Genomic DNA, 26718 nt, shown 5'->3' with positions numbered 1-26718 from the left:
AAATGAAATTAAAATAACAAAGATTAACACGATGCTTTTGAATTGGTTCGGCCAACTCCTAAAGGCCTACGTCCAATCTTCTTTTATTAATAAGTTTAAGTGATCTACTCCGACTACTTAGACACTTACAAATAAAAGGACCAACAACCTACTCCGGTTGCGACACAAGTCTCAAGACTACTCCGTCTAGAAACTTAAGACTCTTACAGAATGATTACAAAGATCAAGTTTCCTCAAACTGATTCTATGAAAGAATTGATAAGGACAACTTATAGATCAATCGATTCTAGGCAAGAGAATGTGATACTTAAGGCAACGGTAGTGAAGACTGTTGCCACTGGAAGACTTAGAAATATTTTGCAAATGAATTAAAAAGCTTTGAGTTCTTAAAAACAAGTTTGCAAAACACTTTGAAAATTCTCTGGAAAAAGTCTTGAGAAAATGAAGGAGAAGAGTGCTCCTTTTATAGGGAAGCAAACTAGGGTTTAGAAGTCAAGACAAGAGGTAGAAAACAAATAATTTTGACTTGCCCAAGTTAGCACAAAATAGAGCATTCTTCCAAAGGTTAAAGGAGAAAAGGAGCTTTGTTACTATCTTGAAGGGGCCTTTGAAAATCAGTCAAGGTAAGATGGACAATCAAGTGAGGACATTTTAGAGAAACAAATTTGGAAAGAAACAAGTTCTTCTTTCTAAAAGCCAACATAAGAATTATTGCCATTTTGAGTTAAGACCTTTTAAAAGATGCCAATAGAATATCCTTTTCTTAAACAATAACCTTTTACAAGATTCAAATATCAGAAATGTGTATTTCAAAATAGAAGTTTTTATTTTCGAAATATGAGCATTTTGAAAATGAAGACTTCTTCCAAGTGACACGAGTTGAAGCAACGGTCTGGCAGACTGTTGCCTTAGCAAGCAGACTGTTGTTGCTGTTGCCTTAGCAAGCAGACTGTTGTTCAACAACAGTCCTGCTTACTGTTGCCTTAGTACTACATTCTTTTCCCTTTACATTAGGTGACTCTCTATTACGACACAAATCTTGGGTTGCTTGTTCAACACGTTTCGACCATAATCACTTGATAATCTCTTGATTCGGAGATTGGACTAAATGCTGAAATAAAACATCTTAAGGCAAGATTAGAGTAGGTTTGTCATCATCAACAAAAAGTGTTCTAACACCGTGTATCATTGATTTTAACACAAAAAATTCTTCAAACCCTAATTTCATTAGTTAAAATTAGCTTAATCTCTCTAATTTGATATAACATGGTTAATAAAGTTAATAAATTAGAATTATAATATGATCAAGATGAGAACTAGCATCTATAATTGAATAATTTACATATTTGATTAATATGGGAGGAAGAGAACTAAGAGAGAATGTTAATTTTGTGTTTTGGGGGAAAGAGTAAGGTATGGAAACATAATGATAAAAAGTCCGTGAAAGAGTAATGTTTGTCCATGAAAGAGCAACTCCGTTTTAGTAATTAAGTCGGACAATATTAGTAAATTAAGGGCGATAAAAAGAAAGTGTTTTTTTTTTTTACCAATTTGGTAGTTTGGCACTTTGGCCAACATTTTTAGGTTATAACTGCAAAAAGACGAACATCACACTCGCATCACCTCCATTATCATCGACGGTAATTCTTTCGTTTATTCTTCCATGTCACAATTCTCCTACAATTATTATCTGTTTTTGTGATTATTTATTTTAATCGACATCTTTATAATTCTAGGGTTTTGTAATTTTAATGCTTTAATTTTGGTAACCTGGAAATTATGGCTATATCATTTCATGAATTGCAGTTTGAAGCTAATTTGTGGTGAAATTTGAGTGAATGTTACTGCTTGTCTGTCTGTCCAGAATCTTGAATGTGGTGAAATTAAAGGATTTGGTTTCCGCGACGAACATTTTGGGGATTTTACAGTGATGTATGGCGTTTTATTATGAATTTGGTCTATTTTGTTGCTATTTAGTCGTGTTTAGAGTAGGTTTGAGCGGATTTTTAATAATTTATGGAGTATGGTGTTAATAGTAATACCGAAGGGGATAGGTGAAGATTACGTCTTGGGTTGGAGGCATTACATCGGGTTCAATGAGACGTACTTTTATGCTGTTAAGCTTTTATTTTATCTGCAAGTCCATAACTTTGTCTTTGAAATGCTAGCTTTTGCAAATCTGAGTTGTACTTGCATTTCAGCGATTCCTAGTTGCGAAGAAAAACCGCTTAGACACATGTTCTAGCTTTACCATTTGCAGCTCACTCTCTACTTGTCACCCAATTCGGGAATTACGTTGTTTTCCTTGTCTGATTCTGCACATGAATTGTTATTCTAGTTTCTTTTGGAGATTATTGTCTGTTGCACTAAGTGTGTCATGTTTCATCTTGCATGCGAATGTTCACGTCTTCCAGATGATTGAACCTTGTTTTGATTACATACTATCTTTTCAAGCCTTGGAAATATAACGGATAGAAAACATCAATGACATACCCTGAATCAAATCTGCTTTCAATTAGGTCTTCTTTGTGTTTTGCTTGTACCTTCTTGTAATTGTTGCATGTTAGCTTATGGGGTGGGGCGAGAATTTTGTTTTGGTGTTCTGTTACAGTTTCTGAAGTAATGGGATCTCACTGTCATAATTGTAAATTTCTGCATCTGGATTTGTATTAGTCTCTCATTCTCCCTTTTTGAAGATATTGTATTCTGTTGTAGTGTCAGGGTATCACCCCAAATGAGAGGGAAACCGAGTACTAAAACAGTATGATATTCTGTGAAATTGTAGAGATAAAGATTGAAGAAGAAAGTTTGTATTATTTGATGAATGAGTATTACAAGAGATGACTCTCCTATTTATAGTAAAAGTAGTTACAATTTAACTAACTTTGACAGCCTGTAACAAACTTCTAACAGCCTGTAACTAATTTTGACAACCTGTAACTAGCTAACAACTTCCTTTACACGTTTTCCTGATGATGCATTGTTCCTGCATCATTCCTACCCCCTTAAGATTGACTTGGCCTCAAGTCGAAAGATCAAAGGTGGGATACTTAAGCTCAAATTCTTCAGCAAATTCCCAAGTACGTCATCTTCAGGTATTCCTTCCCATTGAATCAGATATTGCACCTTGGCCATATTCTGATGTTTGACCACCCTCCTAGCCAGAATAGCATGAGGAATCAAGACTTGATCTACTGACCTGCTCTTCAACCAATGAGGTATATGAGGTTTGTTAGGTAATGTCCCCTTAAAAATCTTCAATTGACTCACATGGAACACCCTATGAATCTGAACTTCAGGAGGTAACTTGAGCTTATAAGCAACCTTGCCTATAATTGCTTCCACCTGGAATGGACCAAAATATTTTGCAGACAATTTATGATTGGTTCGAGAAGTAGACTTCATCGACATCCGCCTATAAGGTCAGAATTTAAGCCGACACCAGTCACCAATATGAAATGACCTCTCACTTCTATTACTGTCAGCTAAATTCGCATTGGGCAGTTGTCAGGAATTCTCTTAGTATTTTAATCATCTCTTCTCTCTTCTGCATAGACCTGTCCACTTCCTCTACTATAGTTTCACCAGGAAGATAGGGTAAATGCAATGGTGGAGGTTGATTGTAGACAATCTCATAAGGAGTATGTTGTGTAACAGTGTGATAATTGGTGTTATACCACCATTCAGCCAAAGGCAACCAATTACTCCAATCCTTTGGTTTGACCTCAGTTTGGCCATCAGTTTGTGGGTGGTAAGCAGAAGATAACTTCAGGTCAGTGCCTTGTAGAGTAAATAAGGCCTTCCAAAATGCACTGAGACTGACAATACTCCTAGGCCAGCCATGGAGTTTGAAAACATTATCCAAATATCCTTGAGCCACTGTCTTGGCTGATTAGGGATGAGATAAAGCCATAAAATGAGCCATTTTGCTCAACCTGTCAACCACCACAAATATAACATCCTTCCCATGAGATTTGGGTAATGAAATCCATAGAGATATCCACCCACACTTCTTCAGGAATAGGAAGAGGCTGTAACAGACCAGGGCTTGCCACAGATTCATTTTTGTTGGCTTGGCAAGTGATACAGTTTCTAATATATTGGTTTATTGACTTATTTTGGCTCTTCCAATAAAAAAGAAACTTCACTCTTTTTATAGTTGCATCTCTACCTGAATGGCCTCCCTGATGAGAAGTATGTAACCATTCTAAGATTAGAGAATGGATTTCTTCATTGCATGTTAAAACAATTTTATTATGTCTCCTAATTAAACCATCCTTCAATGTGTAAGGATAACAATCCTCTCCCTGCTGTAGCTTGAGAAGTATTTCATTGAAGTAGTTATCCACTGTATAACTGGCCTGAATTCTTTCTTTTAAGTCGAGTTGATAATGAGATAGAGCCATTAACAATAACTCAGCCCCTTGAACTCTTGATAAAGCATCTGCAGCCAAATTCTCTTTTCCACAACTGTATTGTATCTCATAGTCAAATCCCATCAACTTTGAAAGCCAAAATTGTTGGAAGGGTGTAGAAATCTTTTGTTGAAGTAACCACTTAAGGCTTTTTTTATCAGTCTTAACAATAACAATAAAGTGAGCATTAGAAAGGTATTGTTCCTGCATCATAAAAGTCTTAAGGCTCTTTGGGTTGATCACCACACATACACCTTAAGTATGCTTCAAGGCACCTGTTAACCACCTCTGTTTCAAACATCGGTTTGAGGATGATAGGCTGATGAGAACTTAAATTCAGTCCCATGTAAAGAAAATAAAGACGTCCAAAATTGACTCAGAAAAATCTGTGTCACTGACTATGCTCCTAGGCCAACCATGCAGTTTAAACACATTGTCCAAATATGCTTGAGCTACTTGTACAACAGTAAATGGGTGTGATAATGCTATAAAATGAGCACTTTTGCTTAATCTATCAATCACAACCAGAATTACCTCTTTACCTAGGGATTTAGGCAATCCAGTTATAAAGTCCATTGATATATCAATCCAAACTTCTTCAGGAATTGGTTGGTTAAGGTTGTAGCAAACCAGGATAAGCCACATTCTCATGCTTTGCTGCCTGACCAAGGATACCAGGTTCGGGGTTCGCCCCCACGAGCCACGACCCAGTTCGGTCGAACCGAATCTGGGTTCGTTCGCGAACGGTCCGGCGGAATACGTGGACCAGGTCGGTCTTTCCGGCGAACCCTTGTCGGAAGAAGAAACAAGCCCAAGCGAATAAAAGGCAAACAAAAATGAAAAAGGCAAACAAAAATGAAAAAGGCAAACAAAAATGAAAACTGGAACTTACTGGTGGAGACGGGGATTACGGTATAGACTTCAATGTTAATTCATCAAGAAAGATGAAGGTCGGCCGTGCCGGCGCCGGAGAGGGTTCATCGGTGGATTTCTGGCTTGGGTTAGTGGATTTAGTGACGGAAACTTGACGGAGATCTGGGTTATAGTAAAGAAGAAGAAGGTCGGCCGTCTTGCATTGCGAGGAGAGAATTGGTGGTGGATTTTGGCCTTGGGTTTGGATTTAATGACGAAGGAAGGTGAAAGTTTGGATGAAGAAGAAGACGAAGGAAGGTGAAGAAGAAGAAGCGGCGTTGCATATCATGGAAAACTGTAAAGTTAGCATAAGTTATGACCTAGTCAAAGTGTTTTTATTTTTTATTTATTTTGTTAACAAGTCCCAATACAACTCTTTCATTCCCCATTTGCAAGTTTACTAAACAATAATAAATAGATTACTCCGTATTATTTTGTACTCCGTATAATAAAACTGTTTCACACGATAAGACGATCTTATATAATAACGACTGACTCATTAATATTCCGTATCATTTTCTTAAATGGATAAATTTAGGTTTGCATTTTTTTCCAAAACTTTAGTCAACAACTCAACACTAACATCTATATAAATTTATCTGAAAAACATGGAATATGAGCAAGGCAAGTTTACTATAAATATGTGTTTTTGTAAAACATTTCATATAAACATTTCATATAAATTTATATTTTCTCTTAATAAGTTCTCATATATTGTACTAAAAATATTAACATAAAAAATGGCTACCCGCTTTCCACTCTACGATGAAGTAATCCGAGGAGAAAGACGGTATTGGACATGCAAACATTGCAACAAAAATTTTTGTTGCTCGTATACAATAATTCATCAACATTTTTTCGGCGCTCCAACAGGAAAGAGGGCTAATATATTACGTTGTACGGAAATGATGGCTAATAGACAGGAATTTGAAAGGATAAGAGCAAAAGTTGAAGAGCAATATCAGCAAATATAACATCATATTGTATCAATAAAATAGTGATGGCTTAGTATAAAATTACTAATCAATAAATGAATTGTTACAATTATAAATATTGTTGTGATAATGTTTATGTTATTTTATTTAAATTATTTGTCATTACTTTATTGTGTAAGATATAAATAATCAACGAGTGATCGTATTTATAATCCGATGTATAAGTTGATTATACTCCACGTCTCCACCTCTTTACGACTCGACCTATTAAATTTTTACGCAGATAAAGATTTTTGTAATGACAAAGTATAGTGCAATAGTTATATAAAAATAATGTCAAAGTGACTTAGTTGATAAATAAGTTGTTTAATTGATCAATACCATAAGCAATTGACTTAATTAATGATCAATGATCAATGATCACTGATCACATATATGTATATATGTTAATACGAAGTATTATTCTTAGATTGATCAAAAGCCAAAGTGCCAAACAATAAGATTCGAATTCGGTTCGATTCGAATTTGGAATTTGAGTAATACAATAATTAGATTGATTGGTCAATCAATAACAAACAATAAACATTGCGAGTTACACTCAAGATGAACTTATGAGTTATCAATGTATATTCAGAGATGAACTTATGAGTTATTACAGCATATAACTTGTACGAGTTAAACTATAACTCGATAATCATACTCAATTTAACATTGCGGGTTACACTCAAGATGAACTTAAGAGTTATCAATGTATATGATTACAAGAGTTACACTAATAATAACTGATATAATAACTCGTAACTTATATAATTCACTCGTTGATCATCTTTATAGATCAATAATAGTAGTATTGATCTATAAAGATGATCAACAAGTGAATTATATAAGTTAAGAGTTATTATATCGATTCACTAATAGTAGTATTGATCTATAAAGATGATCAAGTTACGAGTTATTATATCAGTTCACTAATAGTAGTATTGATCTATAAAGATGATCAACGAGTGAATTATATAAGTTACGAGTTATTATATCGATTCACTAATAGTAGTATTGATCTATAAAGATGATCAACGAGTGAATTATATAAGTTACGAGTTATTATATCGATTCACTAATAGTAGTATTGATCTATAAAGATGATCAACGAGTGAATTATATAAGTTACGAGTTATTATATCGATTCACTAATAGTAGTATTGATCTATAAAGATGATCAACGAGTGAATTATATAAGTTACGAGTTATTATATCGATTCACTAATAGTAGTATTGATCTATAAAGATGATCAACGAGTGAATGGTATAAGTTACAAGTTACGTCGATTCACTAATACCATTATTAGAATACCATTTTATTTTTAATTAAATAAGACATCAAAAATTTAAAAGGAGATTTTTTTAGTTTTTAATTAATTAAATAATTAATAATAAATTGAAAGAAGATTATTCTAGAATATGAATACGAAGCATCAAAAGTTTACACATAGAATAAGGCCCAACAACAACATTGAATACTAAGCCTATCAAATATTATATAGCAATCAATTGCACCGCACTAAACACACGCTCACAATCATCTCCCTCATCTTAGTCTTCTACACAATTAAAAATTCAATAAAAAAAATGGCTTTTGGAAGAAGAGGAACCAAACGATCGGTTGGATGCGAAGAAAATCCAACTGAAGTTGAACATGAAGATCACAATGAAACTATTGTGATAAATGAAGATGATATGGAAACCGAACCCACACAACCTCAAACAACACAAACCACCAAATCCATTACCTTTGTATTCGGAAATCACCAAAATCGGTAAGAAAAAATGGTCATGCAATCATTGTAAAAGAAGTTTCACGAGTTCCTATACAAGAGTTCATCATCATTTTTTTGGTCCTCAACCAGGCGAAAAATATGAAATCATTCGTTGTAGCGTTACGCTCGCAAACAGTCGAATTTCAAAGAATCCGAGCAATGGTTGAGCAAGCAGAGTCTAGTGGTGGTTCCCAATCATTAACCAAATCAACCATTAAAAACGATGAACGGGAAAATCGAACTCAAAAGAATCCTATTGCGGAATCATTCCGTACAGTTGAGCGACAACAACTCGATGTTCTTATTGTTCGAGCATTGTGCGCCAATGGCATTCCTTTCAATGTGCTAAGGAATCCAGATTTTACTAACATGATAAAAGCATTATCTAATGCTCCTTCTGATTACAAACCACCTTCTTTTGATAGAGCAAGAACAAGCGTATTAGATGAAGTATACCGTCAAGTGGACAACGAGTTGGCTGTTGTGAAAGAAACGTGGGGTCCTTATGGAACGCCTATAGTGTCGGACGGTTGGACTAACGTCAAAGGGGAGCCACTCATCAATGTTATCGCTTCAAACAACCGAGGCTCCATGTTCATACGTCTGTGATGATTTTTCGGACAGGAGAAGACGGGGAAAAATATTGCGAATTACCTATCAAATCAATTGATGAAATCGGGCCATCCAATGTGTTACGGTAGTTACGGATAATGCCGCAAATTGCAAGGCCACAGAAAGGAGATTGAAAAGGTACACAAACACATTTTTTGGTCTCCTTGTGTTGTGCATACAACAAATTTAATATTTAAAGATTTCGATTCATCCTTTGGGTGGATGAGTGAAACATACAAAAAAGGAAAGGAGATAGTTAAGTACTTCAAACATCATCAAAATGCTAGTTCTGTTTTTCGCGCCCATTCCGATTTGGAACTGTTAAAAGTGGCAAAGACTCGTCATTTGCTACTGGAAAGGCTTTTAAAGTGTCGTGACGCTCTTGCTATCACTGTTGTTCAAAGGGGTTGGAAAGATTGGATCAAAGGGGATGAAGAATTAGGGAGAAGAGTCGCAGCTAACATAAATGATAGTGACTTTTGGGATGAGGTAGAGAACGTCCTAAAAATAACAAAACCTCTTTATATGATGATAAAATTTTCTGATGGGGAAGGGCAAAAAATGGGTGAAGTGTATGAAAAAATGGATTGCATGATTGGTGAGATGAAGGATATAGTGAACAATAACACACATGCAAGGGATTGGGATAAAATGGAAGACATACTTGTTAGTCGATAGGAGAAAATGAATATACCTCTACATTGCCTTGGGTTTGCACTTAACCCACACTTTTACGATGCCAATTATTTGAAAACCCCTGCACCCGGTGGTCTTCCGAGGCGCCCACCAAATGCGGACCGAGAAGTCGTTAATGGAGTCTTAAAGGCATTTGACAAAATTGGTGAAGACGCGGGGTCTGAAAAACACTTCTACGCCAACAATTATCAGCCTTTCAATCTAGAGAAGGGATTTTCGGGACGCGTGAAGCTATTGCCGATGCTATTATTATGAATCCCATTTCTTGGTGGAATGCGTATGGATCCGAGACTCCGGAGTTGGGCGATATTGCGGTGAGAGTTTTATCACACCCGTTAGTAGTTCGTCCGCTGAGAGAGTGTGGAGCACATACTCCTTTATCCACAATACGAAGAGAAACCGTCTAAATGGAGCACGTGCGGATAAACTCGTGTTCATTCATTCAAATATCCGGCTTTTATCTCGCTACACTACAAGCTATAATCAAGGACCGTCGAAGAAATGGGATATAAATCCCGAGAGTGATTATTTAGATGATTCATTAGTTAGATTAGAAGAGTTACGTTGTGGGTAGGAATGTAGGATTTTAGCTAGTTATTGAAAACAATGTTTCTTTTTGCTTTGCTAAAATGTTTAATCTTTGTTGCTGAAACTTTATTTTACATTGTTTTGGAATTTAGAATTTATTTTATGTTATTTAAAGAAAGTTATTTTTGGAAAGCGAACCCAATTCTGAGCTTTAATACACTCTTCCGAACCGAGTTCACCATAAGTAGCGAACTCCGAACTCGAACTTCGAACTCGAACCGGACCGAATCCCGAACCATGTAACCTTGTGCCTGACATATTTAGCAATGCTTAATAAACCAACTAATGTCCTTAGTCATCCCTTTCCAATAGAATAATGATTTAACCCTCCTCAAGGTACCATCTCTTCCTGTATGTCCAGCCTCACTTGAAGAATGCCTCACTTGAAGAATGATGCCAGGTACGAATTTGGGATCTTAAGCCTTCATCCAACCCAATTGCTATTTTCCCTTTTCTTCTTATCAACTCATCCATCAAGGTATAGTGTCCCACAGGTTGTTGTTGCTGCAGGGATTGTAAGATTGAAGATAGGTGGGAATCCTGAGAATAACTGTCCTTGATTCTCTGAACTAAGTCAGAATTCACCATTGAAATAGCCAAACACAATATTTCAGATGCATTTACCCTTGACAATGCATCAGCAGCTAAATTTTCCTTACCACTCTTGTACACTATCTCATAATCAAACCCCATCAACTTAGACAGCCAGAACTGCTGAAAAGGTGTGGAAATTTTCTGCTGCAGTAGCTAGGGCTTAGCAAAACCGTATACCCGATACGGTTTTTAAAACCGTATCGGGTATACGGTTTTTAAAACTCCTTTTTTTTGTTCCGGATACGATACGGTTTAACCGGGTATATGGTTTTAGGGTACCCGGTTAAACCGGATATCCGGAATCCGGATACCAGATACGGTTTTCCTGGTTCTCTATTAAATGCGATTAAAAAAACAAGTAGACACTTTTGTGAAGTCAGGGGGTAAACTAGCCCTTCTTCTCTTCTTATCTTATCTTCTTCTCTTCCTGCCAAAGTACCTAAACATGAAAAACCAAAATGAAACAATCGAAACCATGAACAATGAAAATCAAACTAACAAAAACATGAACAAGCAAAATCAAAGGAAAATCAAACGAAATATGTGGATTAAAATTAAACAAAAAACCTTGATGGAGAGACTACTTGTGTGACAGAGTTGAATTGGGGATCGAAAGTTTGTGTCTTTGTGAATATCAATTGAGGATCGAAATTAGGGTTAAGGAATGGGGATCGAAAGTTTGTGAGGAGTGAGGACTGAGGAGGCGCTGAGTGAATTGAGGGTTTTTGTGAGTACTGAGTCGTGAGCCTAATTTATCATGTTACAAATACTTTTTTATGCATGACTTCCTTCATTCCCTAGATAAGGTGGACTACTCTAACATAATGTAAATGTAAACTAAACTAATGACAATTGAACTGATAAACATAATGAAAACAGGAATAGAATTACCTTGAAATGGAAATGGAAATGGAATTGAAGAACAATGCAAATATAAATAACTTGATATGTAAATTGTATATAACTTGAATTGAAATTGTTTATAACATAATGGAAATGCTAAAAGGAAATCTAATCTAACCTAAACTAAGAACTAAAATCAGAGTATAAAAGTGGTGTAGGAAGTATGTAGGAAGTGTCCATGAAGTGTCGACCAAAGCTTCTATTTATAGGAGTGAAGGGAGTAACGGAAATAAGCTATAGGGTGGTAACCCCGATCGGGGCCACCAAGCCCTATCGGGGCCGTGACTTTTCTCATTTTTCTCTTAAATTCGTCTTAACTTTGCACTTATGGTTGATGGGGAATCCGATGCTTGTTTCTTAATGCATCCGTCTAAGGCATCCTGAGCATCATTTGGCATTCAATGCTTGCATATGGCTTGGGCTTTTACTTGTATTTCATTTCTTTACATATCCACCAACTAACATTGGTTTCTTCTTGCTCGGGTTTCCAAATTTCTTCCCAAAATACCCCTATGCTTCCCGAAACACCTTTGTAGGATCAAGACTTGCTCTTATTAGCCTCGTGAACTTACTTTGACGGGAAAAAGCTACTAAAGCTTAATTTCTTACAAAACACAATGAAAAACAAGCAAACACAACTAGAACACGAAATTAGCTCACAAACACTAACATTAGTGCAAATGACATGTAAAATAGAGCTAAATTAGGGGGTTAAAATGTATATAAAATGGACCTATCACTCCCTATAATCAACACAAAGCCTCAAAGATCCATCTTTTTTGCCAACTAACACTACTGGAGATGCAAATGGACTAGAACTGGGCTGGATGGTACTACTGTCTAACATTTCTTGCACAAGGTTTTCAATGATATCCCTTTTTACCAAAGGATACCTGTAAGGCCTTATACTTACTGGTTCTGAACCCTGAATCAGAGGTATTTTATGATCAAATACCCCACAAGATGGAGGCAATGATTTAGGCTCTTCAAAGACACTCTTAAATTGCTCCAAAAGATTCTGTAAAGCAGGGTGCTGGGTATCAGCAGTTGCAGTTAAGGCATGGAAACCAATATCCAAAGAAGAGAATGGTTCTTCCATATTTTGTGGAACAAGTTGCAACAAGCACAATTGAGTAGATTCCAAGGCACATTTATCAGCTTTTTTCCCTTGAATGAGTTTAATCTTTTGAGTAGGGACCCCCTTTAGTACCACAGTTTCCCCATTCAACTGGAATTGCATGACTAATTTCCTGAAATCCCATTGGACAGGCCCTAAAGTACTGAGCCATTGCACTCCCAACACCATATCACAACCACCCAAAGGAATAAGTAGGGCATTAGTCACTAGGGTATGATTCTGTAACACCCAACTGAACCCCTTGCAAATAATTTGACAAGCTAAATGGTTACCATCAACAACTGTTACTGATTGTGGAGCAATGGTGTCAACCTTACACCCAAGTTGTTAAGCCAAGGCCACATCCATGAAGTTATGAGTACTCCCAGAGTCAATGAGAATGTGTATAGGTTTTTTATTAATAAAACCCACCACTCTCATAGTTTGATACCCTGGATTTCCCGACAATGCATTAACAGAGATACAAGGCTCATCCATCAACAGTACTGTTTCTGCCAACTCCTCTTCCCCAACCACCAATTCCAGTTCAGTCTCCCCTTCACACTCATCCCACCCTTGCACTTCCACAGTAAACACCTGTTTTTCCTTAAAAGGGCATTTATGGTTCCTATCATAAGGTTGATTGCAGTAATAACACTCACCCTTAGCTATTTTATCAGCTCTAACATTGGCAGGAATATAATTCCTTTGCCCTGGCCTTGGTGGGTAATTGGTGACCACATTTTTGAGAGGGGCCATTTTTGGGGTGGGTAACAATGGAGGTTGTTGAGAGGGTTGTTTAGAAAAAGAATTCTAGGACTTAGAAGAATGAGAATTAACTGACACGCTAGCCTGAAGAGCATCTTCCTGACATCTAGCAAACTCTATAGCATCAGCCATATTAGTGGGTTTGAAAGCTCTAACAAATGGTTTTATGGTTGGCTTAAGGCCCTCAATAAACTGTCTAAAAAGACATTATCAGGCAATAATGGATTCTTTTGTTGCATTAATCCTTTCGGACCCTCAAAATCATCAATATATTGAGTAATTGAACTGGTTTGAACCAATTTATTAAATTTTTCTACAATATTATAGCTAAGATTATCCCTAAATCTTGCAGACAAATCAATCACAAATTGTTCCCAAGCAACATTAGCATGAACAGACAAGTAATTTGAAGCCCATAATTCAGCCTTGCCTACCATATTCAAACAAGCCATATCAACTTTTTGAGAATCAGCTATTTTACATAAAGCAAAATATCTACTGCATTTTTGCACCCAAGTAAACAATACCATTACCATCAAAAGAGGGAAATTCAAGTTTAGGAACAAACCCAAGATTCCTAGTTGGGGTCCCATTTCCATGCCCAGATTCTGAAGTAAGAATTCCATTACCATCCCTTGATTGCTGAAGTTGGTGTTGAAGATTCTGGAACATACCCATCATTTGCGTCATATTCTGGCATAATTGAGCATTCTGCAGGGCTTGTTCATCCAATTTCTTCGCTTGTTCTTGAAGTTGTTGTTGTAAAGCATTGACTTGACCCTCCATTTTCGATTGATTGCGTGTTGGCGCCAGGATAACCTATCTGATACCAATGATACAGGAGCTATGTGCTCAGCTGTATCAATCTTATTTAATGGTGGAAGAGGTCTAACAATGGAGTTAGACGAGAGAGTTGAGAGAAGATAGAAGAGAAGAGATAGAAAGAATTGAGAGAGAATTGTATTTGATTATGAATGAATATAGAAATGATTACAAGATGACCATTTATAGGAGTTTACAGCTAAACAATAACTAATTCTGTTATTTGACAGCTAATACAATGTCTAACAGAATTCATAACAGAATTCTTCTAACTGTATCACTTCAGAAATTAATTCTACAGCTCCTGCCCATGTTTGTACTTTGTACAACCTCTCAACATGTTGATTCTGGTATTCCAACTACGTCTAGCCCGACTGCCATTGTTGATGCAGACATGAGACAAGATCGTAGATTAGAGGGGGGTTTTGCTGGATATATATTCATTTGCAATGCTAAAACAAAATCAGACTGCTTCATCTACAGGGTTTTTGGTCTTCCAGCGATAAGGATCGATGTTGTAGAACAAATCAAACCTAATGCAAAATTGTTCTTGTTTGACTTTGATGTGAAGCTCCTGTATGGCCCCTATGTTGCTGACTCTGTTGGGAAATTAGCACTTGAACCATATGCTTTTGGGGGAAGATTCCCTGCTCAGGTACCTCGATTTCAACCTTTTCTAATTTGGCAAGTCAATTGATCTATTTGTTACGTGCTTATGTAAGGCAGAGGCATTGAGTGAGTGGTTGAAATCTTGTATGCTGTGTGTCTACCCCATTCCCATTATTTTATTTTTTTGTGTTTGTGTGTATTATAAATAAAGACGTGATGCGTTGTAGACGGATGTTTAGGGGTTCTCGGTACAGGAGGGGTTGGGATATTGATCAACGATTGGTAAACACTGTTCTGGTGCTGCCTTGTTCACTATGTCTTTGCTTACTGTTAGTTGCCTATTTAATGGAAAAATATTTTTTTTTTCACTATTTTTCCCTTAATATTAGCCGGGAATGGGAAGGAGGAACTCTTCCCTTCATTATCTGTAGAAGTCTCTTTTTTCAGGCACTAAATTGGCCTATCTTTAAGTGCTGAATCTTATGATCTCAAGTCAATTAGAAACATGGGTAAATGAAATGATAATGAATCCAAGATTGTTTTCTTACACCTTTATTTACAATTGTTCTAGGTGAAATTCTCGATTGCCAATGATTGCTTACCTTTGCCAGAGGCAGCTTTCAAAGATGCTATCAAAGAAAATTACCTTAGTAAATTCAAGTTTAAGCAGGATCTCAGCTATGAACAAGTGAGTAAAAGCCAAGGCCTTGTTCGTCCTTTTATTTCTCACTTCACATTTTTCTGCATCAGTACTCTTTTAGAAGGCCTATACTCTGTAGTGCTTATATTTAATCGTGTTCATGCAATGTTATCCAGGTAGATAAGCTGGTTTCACTGTTTCGACCTATCACTTTAAGATCACCAAAGCAGGCTTCCTTGACTTATCCCAGTTACCATTCTGTTCCGGAAATACCATTGCCTTCTTTGCATTCTACTCACAACCAAATACCCCTATCAAGGGGAGGCGAATTTCTTTCTAACCTTTGTCATTCGCGTATTGCTTATGGGCGGTATGGGTCAGCACGTTCACCCCAACCATATCATCCAGATGATCCAAGCTTTCAACGATATGATACTCATCTGCGGTAGGTTCCTCGTTTGCCCTTTTCAGATTAGACTCGGACACTGTTGATCTCGTTGTTATTTTAGCATATATTGTGAAGAGGATTCAAATCACCACTGGTTATATTTTGCACAAATTCGTCAGTGGGTTGAATCTGCGTTCTAGAAAGTGGACTGGAGTGGGGTACAAGGTTGGCTAATGCAATATGAATACTTGATATCCGATTTTGATATGTACTTAATACTTAATAGAGTATTGAGACTTCGAATTTAAACAAACGGGGCGATCTTTCTTACTCCTGCTCTATATATTACCTCTTATATCCGTGTCCAACACTCTATACACACATTTGGCCACTTCATTTTAAGTCAAAAACATTTGGAATTTTCATAAAAAATAGCCGAGGGCGACACTTGGGCACACACCCATGTTGAATTCTTTAAAATGAGTGAAAAAATAGACCGTGATAGGAATATGCCAATATGCGTGAATGAATTTGCGATTCCAGTAATCCTAGTAGGCAAAAAAAAAAACCTTTAGTTACATTTGTTGCTATGAATGATAGAATCTACTAAGGAGTATAATTTTTCTTATTGACATGCTTATTTACAGAAATGTATACATACCTAAGCAAGCTATCAACCCAGTTGTGCGCCCTTCCCCTTCTGCAAACAGCTACTATGACGAGGATAAAAGACTTCTCCACACAATCTATCCTCCACAAATTCAAGGCATCGTATCCGTACCAGCTATCCAATCCTCATCCTTACCAGCTAGTTATTGGGTTGCTATGGCTGCTAGAACCCAGATTCCCATCGACCAAACTTCGACTTTCAACCCATTATCTAGCAAAATGCAACAGGAGCGAGTCATGTGAACAACTTGCAAAATGCGTCGGAACTGGGCTACCATTGTCAGACTCAGGGATATCCTCATGAAGCAGCTGCGGTGCCAAGTGGCCTCAATGCATACGAGGGTTCAAGTAGTTTTTATACTCAAGGGGAAGGGCCACAGCCGGGAACCAGTGAAGTTGGGACGGTTACTGCATATCCATATAATGATGATAGTACTAACTCCACAGGATTGTCTTATGGGCATGGATATCAACCATATAGCGGGCCCCATAAAGACGTAAATAATGTTGCTTATGGGAATCAAACATATCCTAATTCTCAAGTTCCGGTTCCCGAGGCAGGTGCTGATCCAAATACCGCCTCAATCTACTCCAATTACTCGACACCGGGATACACATACCAAAGTGGTTATTATCAGGCAAGGCCACTAACCAGTGACCAAAGTACCAATGGTTTGCCTGTCCAGGCCTATGCCCTAACCCAAGCCTTACCAGGTTTAGTGCAAACAGGGCCTTCTGGAAGCGGTGAAGTTGATGTATGACTTGCTCCTGACAAAGGGCTTCGTAACTCGCAATTCCAGGGTAAATGCCTGCTTGACATTTCCGTTGATAGTGAATTATGGATGAAATTTTGTATTCGAGGTCAAAGAGTTGATGTTATTAGACATCTGTAATTAGTATCATGAACAGGATGTGTTGTTGTAAAAACGAAACAGTAACAATAAAGATCAGAAATACCGAACAGAAGGTAGTGTCGTGGACGGACCACTGCTTTGAAAACTATTTCTCCGGTACGACCGTGGTGGCGATCAGCACTGACCGGTAGTCCCCAAGGTTTACACTAATGCCGCCTTACAAACTCGCCCACTCAAGAATGCAAGGCCTGGAACGACATTAATACTTTACCCAGAAATTATAAGAGAGGAAGAGAGAGTGGTAGTGTTTCTGATTGTTTTTGTGTTTTTCCAGAGACGATTGCAGGTGCCCAAACCCGAGCCTGAGCCCGAGCCGGGCCGGGCCGGGCCGGCGCGCGCGCGCGTGTGTGTGTTGGACCCAAACCCACAGGCCCAACAAACACAACAAAACCCACCTTGGTCCATTCTCTTAACCATACAAAGGAGGGAGTATATAAAAATAGGAGAAAGAGGTTGTTTCCCACCGATGTGGGACAACAGACCAATTTCCTTGCCTTTTCTCTTCAAGGCATTACTTCCAACAATCCCCCACTAATGGCTCGTAAAAAACAAGAAAAGAACACTGGGTAAAGGAAGGATTGGATACTTAGGTATCAATATCTTTCGATTTGAATTGACATTTTAGTGAAATGAGGAAACAACTTACTTACAAATGAGAGAATATCTTGCGATTTGAATTCCTAGCTGAGCTTCGGTCGATACCCCCACAACACATATCATACCTTCAGAATTAAGATCGTTCCGCGTTTCAAAGTGCAACGCGCTCTTTTAGAGCTATGCGTTTACCTCGGTACTAATAGATGTGTTCATAAGACTTCTCATAGTCTAATGATCGTTACACCTACGTAGGTGACTCAAGTGCTTCTCAATAGCACTTCTCACATGAGTCATTAAGGACCTAAGTCCAACCTAGTGTATGATCCATCAAGTGCGTCTCAAAAGCACCACCATTAAGGCTATGAATCATACAACGCCATAGGAATAGAAGCTTTAGTCCTAGTCAAGTCTCACTCTTGACCTAAGGACTTAAGCCTCATTCCCCTCGACGTATCAACGACTAGTCTCCTAGCCAGCCCTTTAGTAAAGGGATCAGCAAGATTGTTTTCGGACTTCACATAGTCCAAAGCAATCACTCCATTGTCTTGGAGTTGTCTAACTGCAGCGTGCCTTATTCGAATATGTCTCTTTTTCGAATTGTAGACACTATTCTTTGCAACACCAATAGCGACTGCGAGTCACAAAGTGCGGGAGACCGGTGTTAGCCGTCCGCCCCACACTAAAAGGTTTTTCAACCATTCACTTCTTGTCCCGCCAACTCAAGAGCTATGAACTCCGATTCCATGGTAGAGCGTGCAATACAAGTCTGTTTAGAAGACTTCCACGATATAGCACCTCCACCCATGGTAAAGACATAACCACTAGTAGAAATGATCTCATCGTTACTCGCAACCCGCCGCATCACAATATCCCTCTAACACAAAGCGAAAATTTACTATAATGCAAACATAAGTCAACTGTTCCTTTTAGGTATTTTAGTAAACGACGAAGAGCATTCCAGTGTTCATTGCTAGGGTTATGTGTATAACGACTCGATCTACTAACCGCATAAGTAATATCCGGTCGAGTACGTTCATTAAAAACATCACACTACCTAGGATTTTAGCATACTCTTCTTGGGAAACACTCTTGCCCAAGTTTTTACACAATGCTACACTAGGATCATAGGGTGTTCTAGCAAGCACATCATCAAAGCAGTTAAACTTTCTCAACACTTTTTCAACATAATGAGATTGACTTAGACATATTCCATTGGGGTTTCGGATGACCTTAACTCCTAGGATAACATCAACTTCTCCTAAGTCCTTCATCTCAAATTGTGATGACAAAAATTCTTTGGTTCTAATTATCACCTCTAAATTATTACCAAGTATTAACATGTCATCAACATAAAGGCATATAAGCACACAATCGGATTCTATTACCTTTGAATAAACACATGAATCCGAATTGTTAACCACATAGCCATTACTTATCAAAGTGTTGTTAAATTTCTCATACCACTTTGTTTAGGTGCTTGATTCATCCATAGAGTGACTCTGCTCGCTTACACACTTTACTCTCTTGACCCTCAATCACAAAACCTTCATGTTGAGACATATAGATCTCTTCCCTTAGTTCACCATTCAAAAAGCGCTTTTAACATCCATCTGATGTATAATAAGGTTATGAATAGCAGCTAAGGCGACAAGAGTCTTAATAGTCGAAATTTTGGTCACAGGAGAGTAAGTATCAAAATAATCAATACCCTTCTTTTGTGTAAAGCCTCTAACTACAAGTCTAGCTTTGAACCTCTCTGTACCGTCAGGTCTCATTTTCTTTTTAAAAATCCATTTACTTGTAATGGGTTTACTACCTTTAGGTAAATCAGTCAACTCCCAAGTCTGGTTTGACACAATAGAGTCAAGTTCACTTTTAATAGCATCTTTCCAAAAATTAGCATCAATGGATTTCATTGCCTCACTATACGTTTTTGGGTCATCTTCTATTAAAAAAGTCAAACAAATTCATCACTAGCACAAACAAAGGTATCCATGTTCGAGATAGCAAAGTTGAAACAAAATCAGCTCCAAAGTTCTTTGGACATCTAGGTCTCTTAGTCCTTCTAGGTTCAACAACATGATCAATAGAAGTGCTACTACTAGCATGTGAAGAGATATCAATAGATGTAACAGGTAAACTAGGAGGTGAATCAACATTCTTCTCGTAATGGAAAAACATGCTCAAAAAACACAAAGATCTCTAGCTTCGGATATAGAACGATCACTTAAAGACATGAATCTATAAGCAGAACTATTTTGAGCATAACCTATAAAAACACAATCATAGGTCTTTGGTCCAACGGTAGGTCTCCTAAAATCTGGTAAACCCACTTTAGCCAAACACCCCCATACCTTAAGGTAACTCAGGTTAGGAGGATAGCCCTTCCAAATTTCGTAGGGTGTCTTGTCAAGTTTCTTATGAGGTACACGGTTAAGAATGTGACAAGCCGATAGAATTGCTTCCCCCACATATCGTCAGATAGGCCAGAACTTAAAAGCATAGCATTCATCATCTCTTTTAAGGTTCTATTTTTTCGTTCAAACTACACCGTTAGATTGAGGTAAGTAAGGTGGACTAGTCTCATGTATTAAACCGTTAGCAGCACAAAAGTCGGCTAGATAACTAGACTTATACTCACCACCTCTATCAGACCTTACCCTTTTAATTTTTCTGTCGAGTTGATTTTCGACTTCATTTTTAAAGTTTATAAACGATTGTTCTCGCTTCATCTTTAGTCTTAAGCGAGATAGACACGGTGTACCTTGAACAGTCGTCTATAAAGGTGACATAATAATTCTTTCCACCTCTACTTGCCACATTTTTGAAGTCAGCTAGGTCGGTGTGAATTAACTCAAGAAGACTCGTATTCCTAGTTGTGACAGGTTTACTAGGTTTCTTTGTGAATTTAGCCTCAACACAACTAGCACATTTAGAGAATTCTTGACTCGTCAAACTTGGAATTAAACTCATAGATCTAAGTTTTTTAATATAGTCAACATTCACATAACCTAATCTACCATGCCAAACATCAATAGACTCAAAGAATATAAGCGTAAGTAGATGCAATATTATTAGAAATCAATCGGTGTTCAATACAAAAAGACCCCCGGAAAGATAACCCTTGCCCACAAATTCCCCATTACGCGACATTACAACCTTGTCGGCCTCAAAAACAAGTTTCAAACCACTTTGTTCAATAAGGCACCAGACACGAGGTTTCGACGCAATGAGGGTACAAATAAAACATTGGTGAGAGCAAGTGTTTTCCCGAGGTGAGTTTGAGAAAGATCTTGCCTTTGCTCGTGATCACCGGCAGATGAAGAATTACCCATGTAGACGCATTCCCCATCGCCTACCTCCTCGAACTCAAAGAAATAATCCCTTATCAAGACAGAGATGTCCTGGAAGCGCCAAGATTCAAGACCCATTCAAGAAGATTACCCACCGATTAGCTTCCACAACCACATCAAAGAATGACATCATCATCACAACAACATTAGCTTAAGCGTTTTCTTTTCGGTAATCGGTAGGCTTTGTGACCGCTTTTCCCACGACATAGCAAACAATGGGACCCTTTGGTTTCTGAATCTTAGCAACAGGTTTGGTATGCTTCCCTGGACCATTCTTCTTAGTTGGACCCTGGTTCTTACCCTGACCAACCTTGGCCTTACCCTTACCCTTGAACTTCTCAAAGATTGGACGGACCACCGGACTCAACCGCATTAGCTTTAATAGCAAAGAATGAAAGCATTCACAGAAAGACTAGCAGGTTGGTCTTTAAGGCAATTTGCCTCTTCGGTCCTCATGTGTCCTACTAGTTCTTGGAGAGACATGTCTTTTTCTTATGCTTAAGGTGGTTCCTATAGTCAGACCGGGAGGGAGGAAATTTCTCTAGCAAAACATTGGCCACAAAAGTGTCATCTAATTTCATACCCTCATTTACTACATCAAGACATAGGTTTTCGTAGACATGAACTTGTTCCATGATGGGTTTCCGTCACCATCTCAAATTCCACCACTTACCCACAACATATTTCTTTTTCCCCGCATCATCAGCCCCATACTTGGCCTCTAAGGACTCCCATATCAGTTTGGAAGACTTATGAACCATAAATAGGTCAAAAAGGGTGTCGGTCATGTTGTTTAGAAGTTGGCATCTAACAAGTTTATTGTCCTTATCAAATTTCTTAATATCTTCTTCGTTTGACTTAACAAAGAGATTTAGCAGGGGGTGTTCTCTACGGTCTCGAGTGGGCCCTCTTTAACAGAGCAGCGGATCACTAAACAAAGACATAATCAATTTCTAGTTGTTCAAAAACATCGCAGCTTTTGTGACCAACGCTTATAATTATGACCGTCTAGTTTTTCCAATTTAGTCAAATCGGAAGAGTTTTTGCTAACACGACGACGACATGTTACAAAGAGACAACAACAACAAATAAATAGTTTTCAAATTGTTGTTGTAAAAACGAAACAAGAATAATAAAGATCGAAATACCGAATAGAAGGTAGTGTCGTGGACGGACCACCGCTTTGAAAACTATTTCTCCTGCACGACGACGTGGTGGCGATAAGACCGACCGGTAGTCCCCAAGGTTTACACTACTGCCGCCTTACAAACTCGCCCACTCAAGAATGCAAGGCTTGGAACGACATTAATACTTTACCCAGAAATTATAAGAGAGGAAGAGAGAGTGGTAATGTTTCTGATTGTTTTTGTGTTTTTCCAGAGACGATTCAGCTCTTATTTATAGCAAAATAAGAGCAGTTAAGCAGCCTAAACAACTCTCTAAAACCGAGCCGTCAAGGGACTGAAAGTGGGGAGAGAAAATCGCACCCACTAACAGTCACAAAGACTGAGTAAAACCGCACAAGCCAAACGAATCAGAACCGCACAAAACCAAAAAGGAAAGGACAAAAGGGGGCCTTTGGCGTGCTCTACCCGAACCCGAACCCGAACCGGGCCGGCGCGCGCGCGCACGCGTGTGTGTTGGACCCAAACCCACAGGCCCAACAAACACAACAAAACCCACCTTGATCCATTCTCTTAAACATACAAAGGAGGGAGTATATAAAAATAGGAGAAAGAGGTTGTTTCCCACCGATGTGGGACAACAGACCAATTTCCTTGCCTTTTCTCTTCAAGGCATTACTTCCAACAGGATGCGCGAAGGTCGAGAGGTAATAGATGAATGTTGATGCATCCAACCTTTTTGCAATCGTGGCAACATGAATCACCAGTATTTCTAGTTTTCAAGCTCATACTGATAATAAGTTGACAGCTCTACTCGGTCAATCATCAACCAATTATATCCCCCCACATTAACAAACATAACAAATGAAAGCACCAGTTGCCCTGACGAGTTTTGCCATTTTATTTTTGAGAGGGTTATGTTCAGGCATGAAAGTCATATACGCATTGAACAGTTCACAACATCAAGAGAGGAATTCATAATTGTTACTGACAGTTCGTGCTTCCTGCAATATTACAATAGTTCCGTAGTGCTACGTGTCGTTTGCTCATACAAATTAATTACTCCCTCCGTCCCGGTCATTTGTTGTTCTTTGGTTTTGGCACAAAGACCAAGGAAAGAGAAATGAGCCAATTACTAAATGACAAGTGGAACAAATTGATTGTGAATGATTAAATTGTTCATCATATTCATTCTTAAAATAGAAAGGACAACAACTCACTGAGACACCCTAATATGGAAAAGGACAACAAATGACCGGGACAGAGGGAGTATTTATTTTCCTTACCTTCATCACAATTATATCTTGAATTAATATAGTATAGAACAAGTAAGGGTCGATCCCATGGAGAGATTAGCTATTCAAAGTTAAAGTCAACTATCAGTTAGTAAGAACAAGTACATATTTACGCATGTACGATTCCGGGGGTTTGTTTTGAAGTTTAGAACTAATAACTAATGAAACTAAAACTAAATACTAAGGAGCTATTATTTATAAGGAACAAATACCACACTCATATTTCCAGTATAGTAATTTTAGTCCTATAAACAATTGATATCGTTTATAATCAGGATATAATTAATAGGTTAACTGCGGAATTTAAGGTAACAAAAATTCCCTATATTCTCTTAGATTACAACCGACCTGAACTAAGCCTAGACCGATTCTTAACTAACCGGCCGATGTAAGCCTGTCGCACCCTACTAAAGACCGGATTAGTAGCCTTACTGAACTAAGAATACATCATTACCCTATTAGTCTCTAAGTGACGTCACCACCTATAAACTAATAGATTCAGTTCTTACTCCTAATCTTACCTTAAACCGTTTGCAGACCATTAAGTAAAATTAGTTGTCACTCGTATTACGCAAATTTGAACTAAGCCGAACTTACGCAATTAGCATCCGAGACAATCAAAAATCACAATAAGATAACAAATTATGAGTAAAGATTGGACCTTGACATTAAAACGAGCTAAACTGAAATACCAATAATTCAAGTCAGACGAATAACAATCGGTTTCAGGTACTAAAATTTTATAACGTAAATCAACCATAAACTAGGTACAAGATTAGTAAAAAGAGAACTTATTTTGTAGCCCGGAATCCGTCGCACAACCTTCGGATGTCGCACCTCCAATTGAACTAGATTCCGCCCTTACGCCGCCGTGTACTAAGACTACGCCGGAGTATTGCCTCCTTTTAGCTCTCGCCTCCTAGTTTAGGTAGAAGACCGTCTCACTTTATCGCTCAATTTCTGGGAAATATGTGGGTAATTGCTTGCCCAATTAGGGTAACGAAATCGGGTATTTATACTTGATCAAGGTCAGTCTTCCAAAGACAGAAGATAAATTTTGCAAGGAATAGGATAGATTTTGTGATAAAAATATGAGACGAGATCGAATTTGAGACAGAGTTGGAGTTCCATCGCTGATCTTTTGCTTAACTTCTGACCTTCGTGTAACTTTCATCTGCTGCTTAGTTTAACTCCCAATCTCTCGCCCAATTTTTTAATTCATGGGCTGCCGAACTCCTCGGAATTAATTAATAATTACGTACGCGCCTGCTTGCGTGCTTCTTTATTTCCTATGCCTTCGCTTCTCATTTTGTTCCTTGGTCTGTTCTGCACACACTCGCGTCATACTTTTGATCCATTAAGCGCGTCATTCAGCCCATTCTCTTTCGTCTTGTAATCTGCTATACCAAAACACACTAAATAAGCCCGTTTGCATTTAAAATAATAATAACATTAATTAAATCTCGAAATTAACGAATATATAACAATTTAGCTCAAATAATGCGAAAGATGACACTAACAATATACAAATATGGGATAAAAACATATATAATTATGGGCTTATCAAATTCCCCCACACTTAGCTTATTGTCGCCCTCGACAATGGCAAAACATGAGCTAAAAACAAGTACTAACCTCAAAGATTCTAGACATAGGATAGAATAGGGATAAATGGCATGGTATACAACTCATAGCTATCCATACTATTGACTCACTTAAATAGCATTTATGCAACAAATCAACACGAATGCTAAGGAAACAAATACTAGAGCGGGAAAAAAACACGAACTCAGATGCAAACAAATAGGACGATGACACTACTACTGAACCGTCGACCTTGCCAGACTTATACATGTTGGACTCTCGCGGTTCGCTCATCACTCGTTATAAGAATAGGTGAGTATAATGTGAAAGATCGAGAGAATATAAGTCACTCACCTAACTCAACTTACGAAAACATGCATGCAATCTAACATGAAATCGATCTCTACAACCATACATACGCATTCCAACCAAACGAGGACCAAGACACATGCCGAGGACTTACAAGAGGTGCGAGATAAGGTAATTGGATGAAAAGGGGCAAATATTTTTGGATATGTGGAGGTAAAAGTCAAGCTAATACCGACCGTAACCAAGATTACGCACCATGATTGACCGAAAGCCACTATGGGTAACTCAACCTCGCTTAGAAACCCAACTTACAAAGTGATAAACGATGCCATACATGACATAAACTCGCGCACAACAAAGATAACTCCTCATATATGTAGAATATACTGTCAAGAATAGGAGTTTAATTATAAGGGATTTTTTTCCTTCTGTCAACAATTCTCATTTTTTCCTTTTTTTTTTCCACATTGATTTTTCTTATTTTTCTTCTTTCACTTTTTTTCATTCATTTTTTTTCCTCTTGTTTTTTTTCTTTTTCTTTTTCCTTCCATTTTTTTGTCCAACTCCCTTTTCTAGATAATAGCACGATACCAAAAATGACCATAAAGAGCGTGCCAAAACATATCAACTAGACTAGCTTGACTAGGGTAGGCTATTTAGGAATGTAGTTGATCGAATGGGTAAAAACAAGTCAATTTGGCTAAGTGAAGTTCAATGGTATAATAAAAGGGAAAGGTTGCCTCTCCACATGTGTCACCGCCACAAACCCGAATGCATACAGGTAAAGAGACAAATTTCATGCTTATGCAATTTGATGTTACATGCTTCATAAGGAGTACTACTCTCATCCTATAAATGGAAACCGATCATGAATGTCATCGGTTTTGAAGGCTCTAAATCTCAGAATATTTTGTAGTTTGCCAACATTTTAGTCAAGTCTATTCGTTCAGTAGTATCGGTCACACACTCGTAGATATGCAAATGAGTATACAAAAGATAAGTGTTGAAAATGCAAAGCTAAAGTGAGAATACAAAAGCATAAAAGCAGTTTTATCGTCGT

At 37.8% G+C, this 26718-nt stretch overlaps 1 protein-coding gene across 1 annotated transcript; it reads left to right on the top strand.

Moving 5' to 3' along the window:
* Positions 1–1548: 1548 nt before the first annotated feature.
* On the top strand, positions 1549–17545 carry LOC141634084 (uncharacterized). Its single transcript, XM_074446385.1, has 5 exons — positions 1549–1640; positions 14463–14831; positions 15357–15473; positions 15602–15870; positions 16461–17545. Exons 2-5 carry the CDS (start codon positions 14487–14489, stop codon positions 16723–16725), a joined length of 996 nt encoding a protein of 331 aa, XP_074302486.1. The 5' UTR covers positions 1549–1640; positions 14463–14486; the 3' UTR covers positions 16726–17545.
* The last annotated feature ends 9173 nt before the right edge of the window (positions 17546–26718 follow it).

The sequence above is a fragment of the Silene latifolia genome, chromosome Y, assembly GCF_048544455.1.
Source record: "Silene latifolia isolate original U9 population chromosome Y, ASM4854445v1, whole genome shotgun sequence".
Classification (NCBI taxonomy): Eukaryota; Viridiplantae; Streptophyta; class Magnoliopsida; order Caryophyllales; family Caryophyllaceae; genus Silene; species Silene latifolia.
This window is presented reverse-complemented; position numbering and strand designations above follow the sequence as displayed.

Excerpts from the sequence above, each read along its gene's own strand:
- LOC141634084 (XM_074446385.1), top strand. The coding sequence starts at position 14,487 with ATGTTTGTACTTTGTACAACCTCTCAACATGTTGATTCTGGTATTCCA. Across the intron at positions 15,474-15,601 it reads AGGATCTCAGCTATGAACAA|GTAGATAAGCTGGTTTCACT; the intron begins GTGAGTAAAAGC and ends AATGTTATCCAG. Across the intron at positions 15,871-16,460 it reads CGATATGATACTCATCTGCG|AAATGTATACATACCTAAGC; the intron begins GTAGGTTCCTCG and ends GCTTATTTACAG.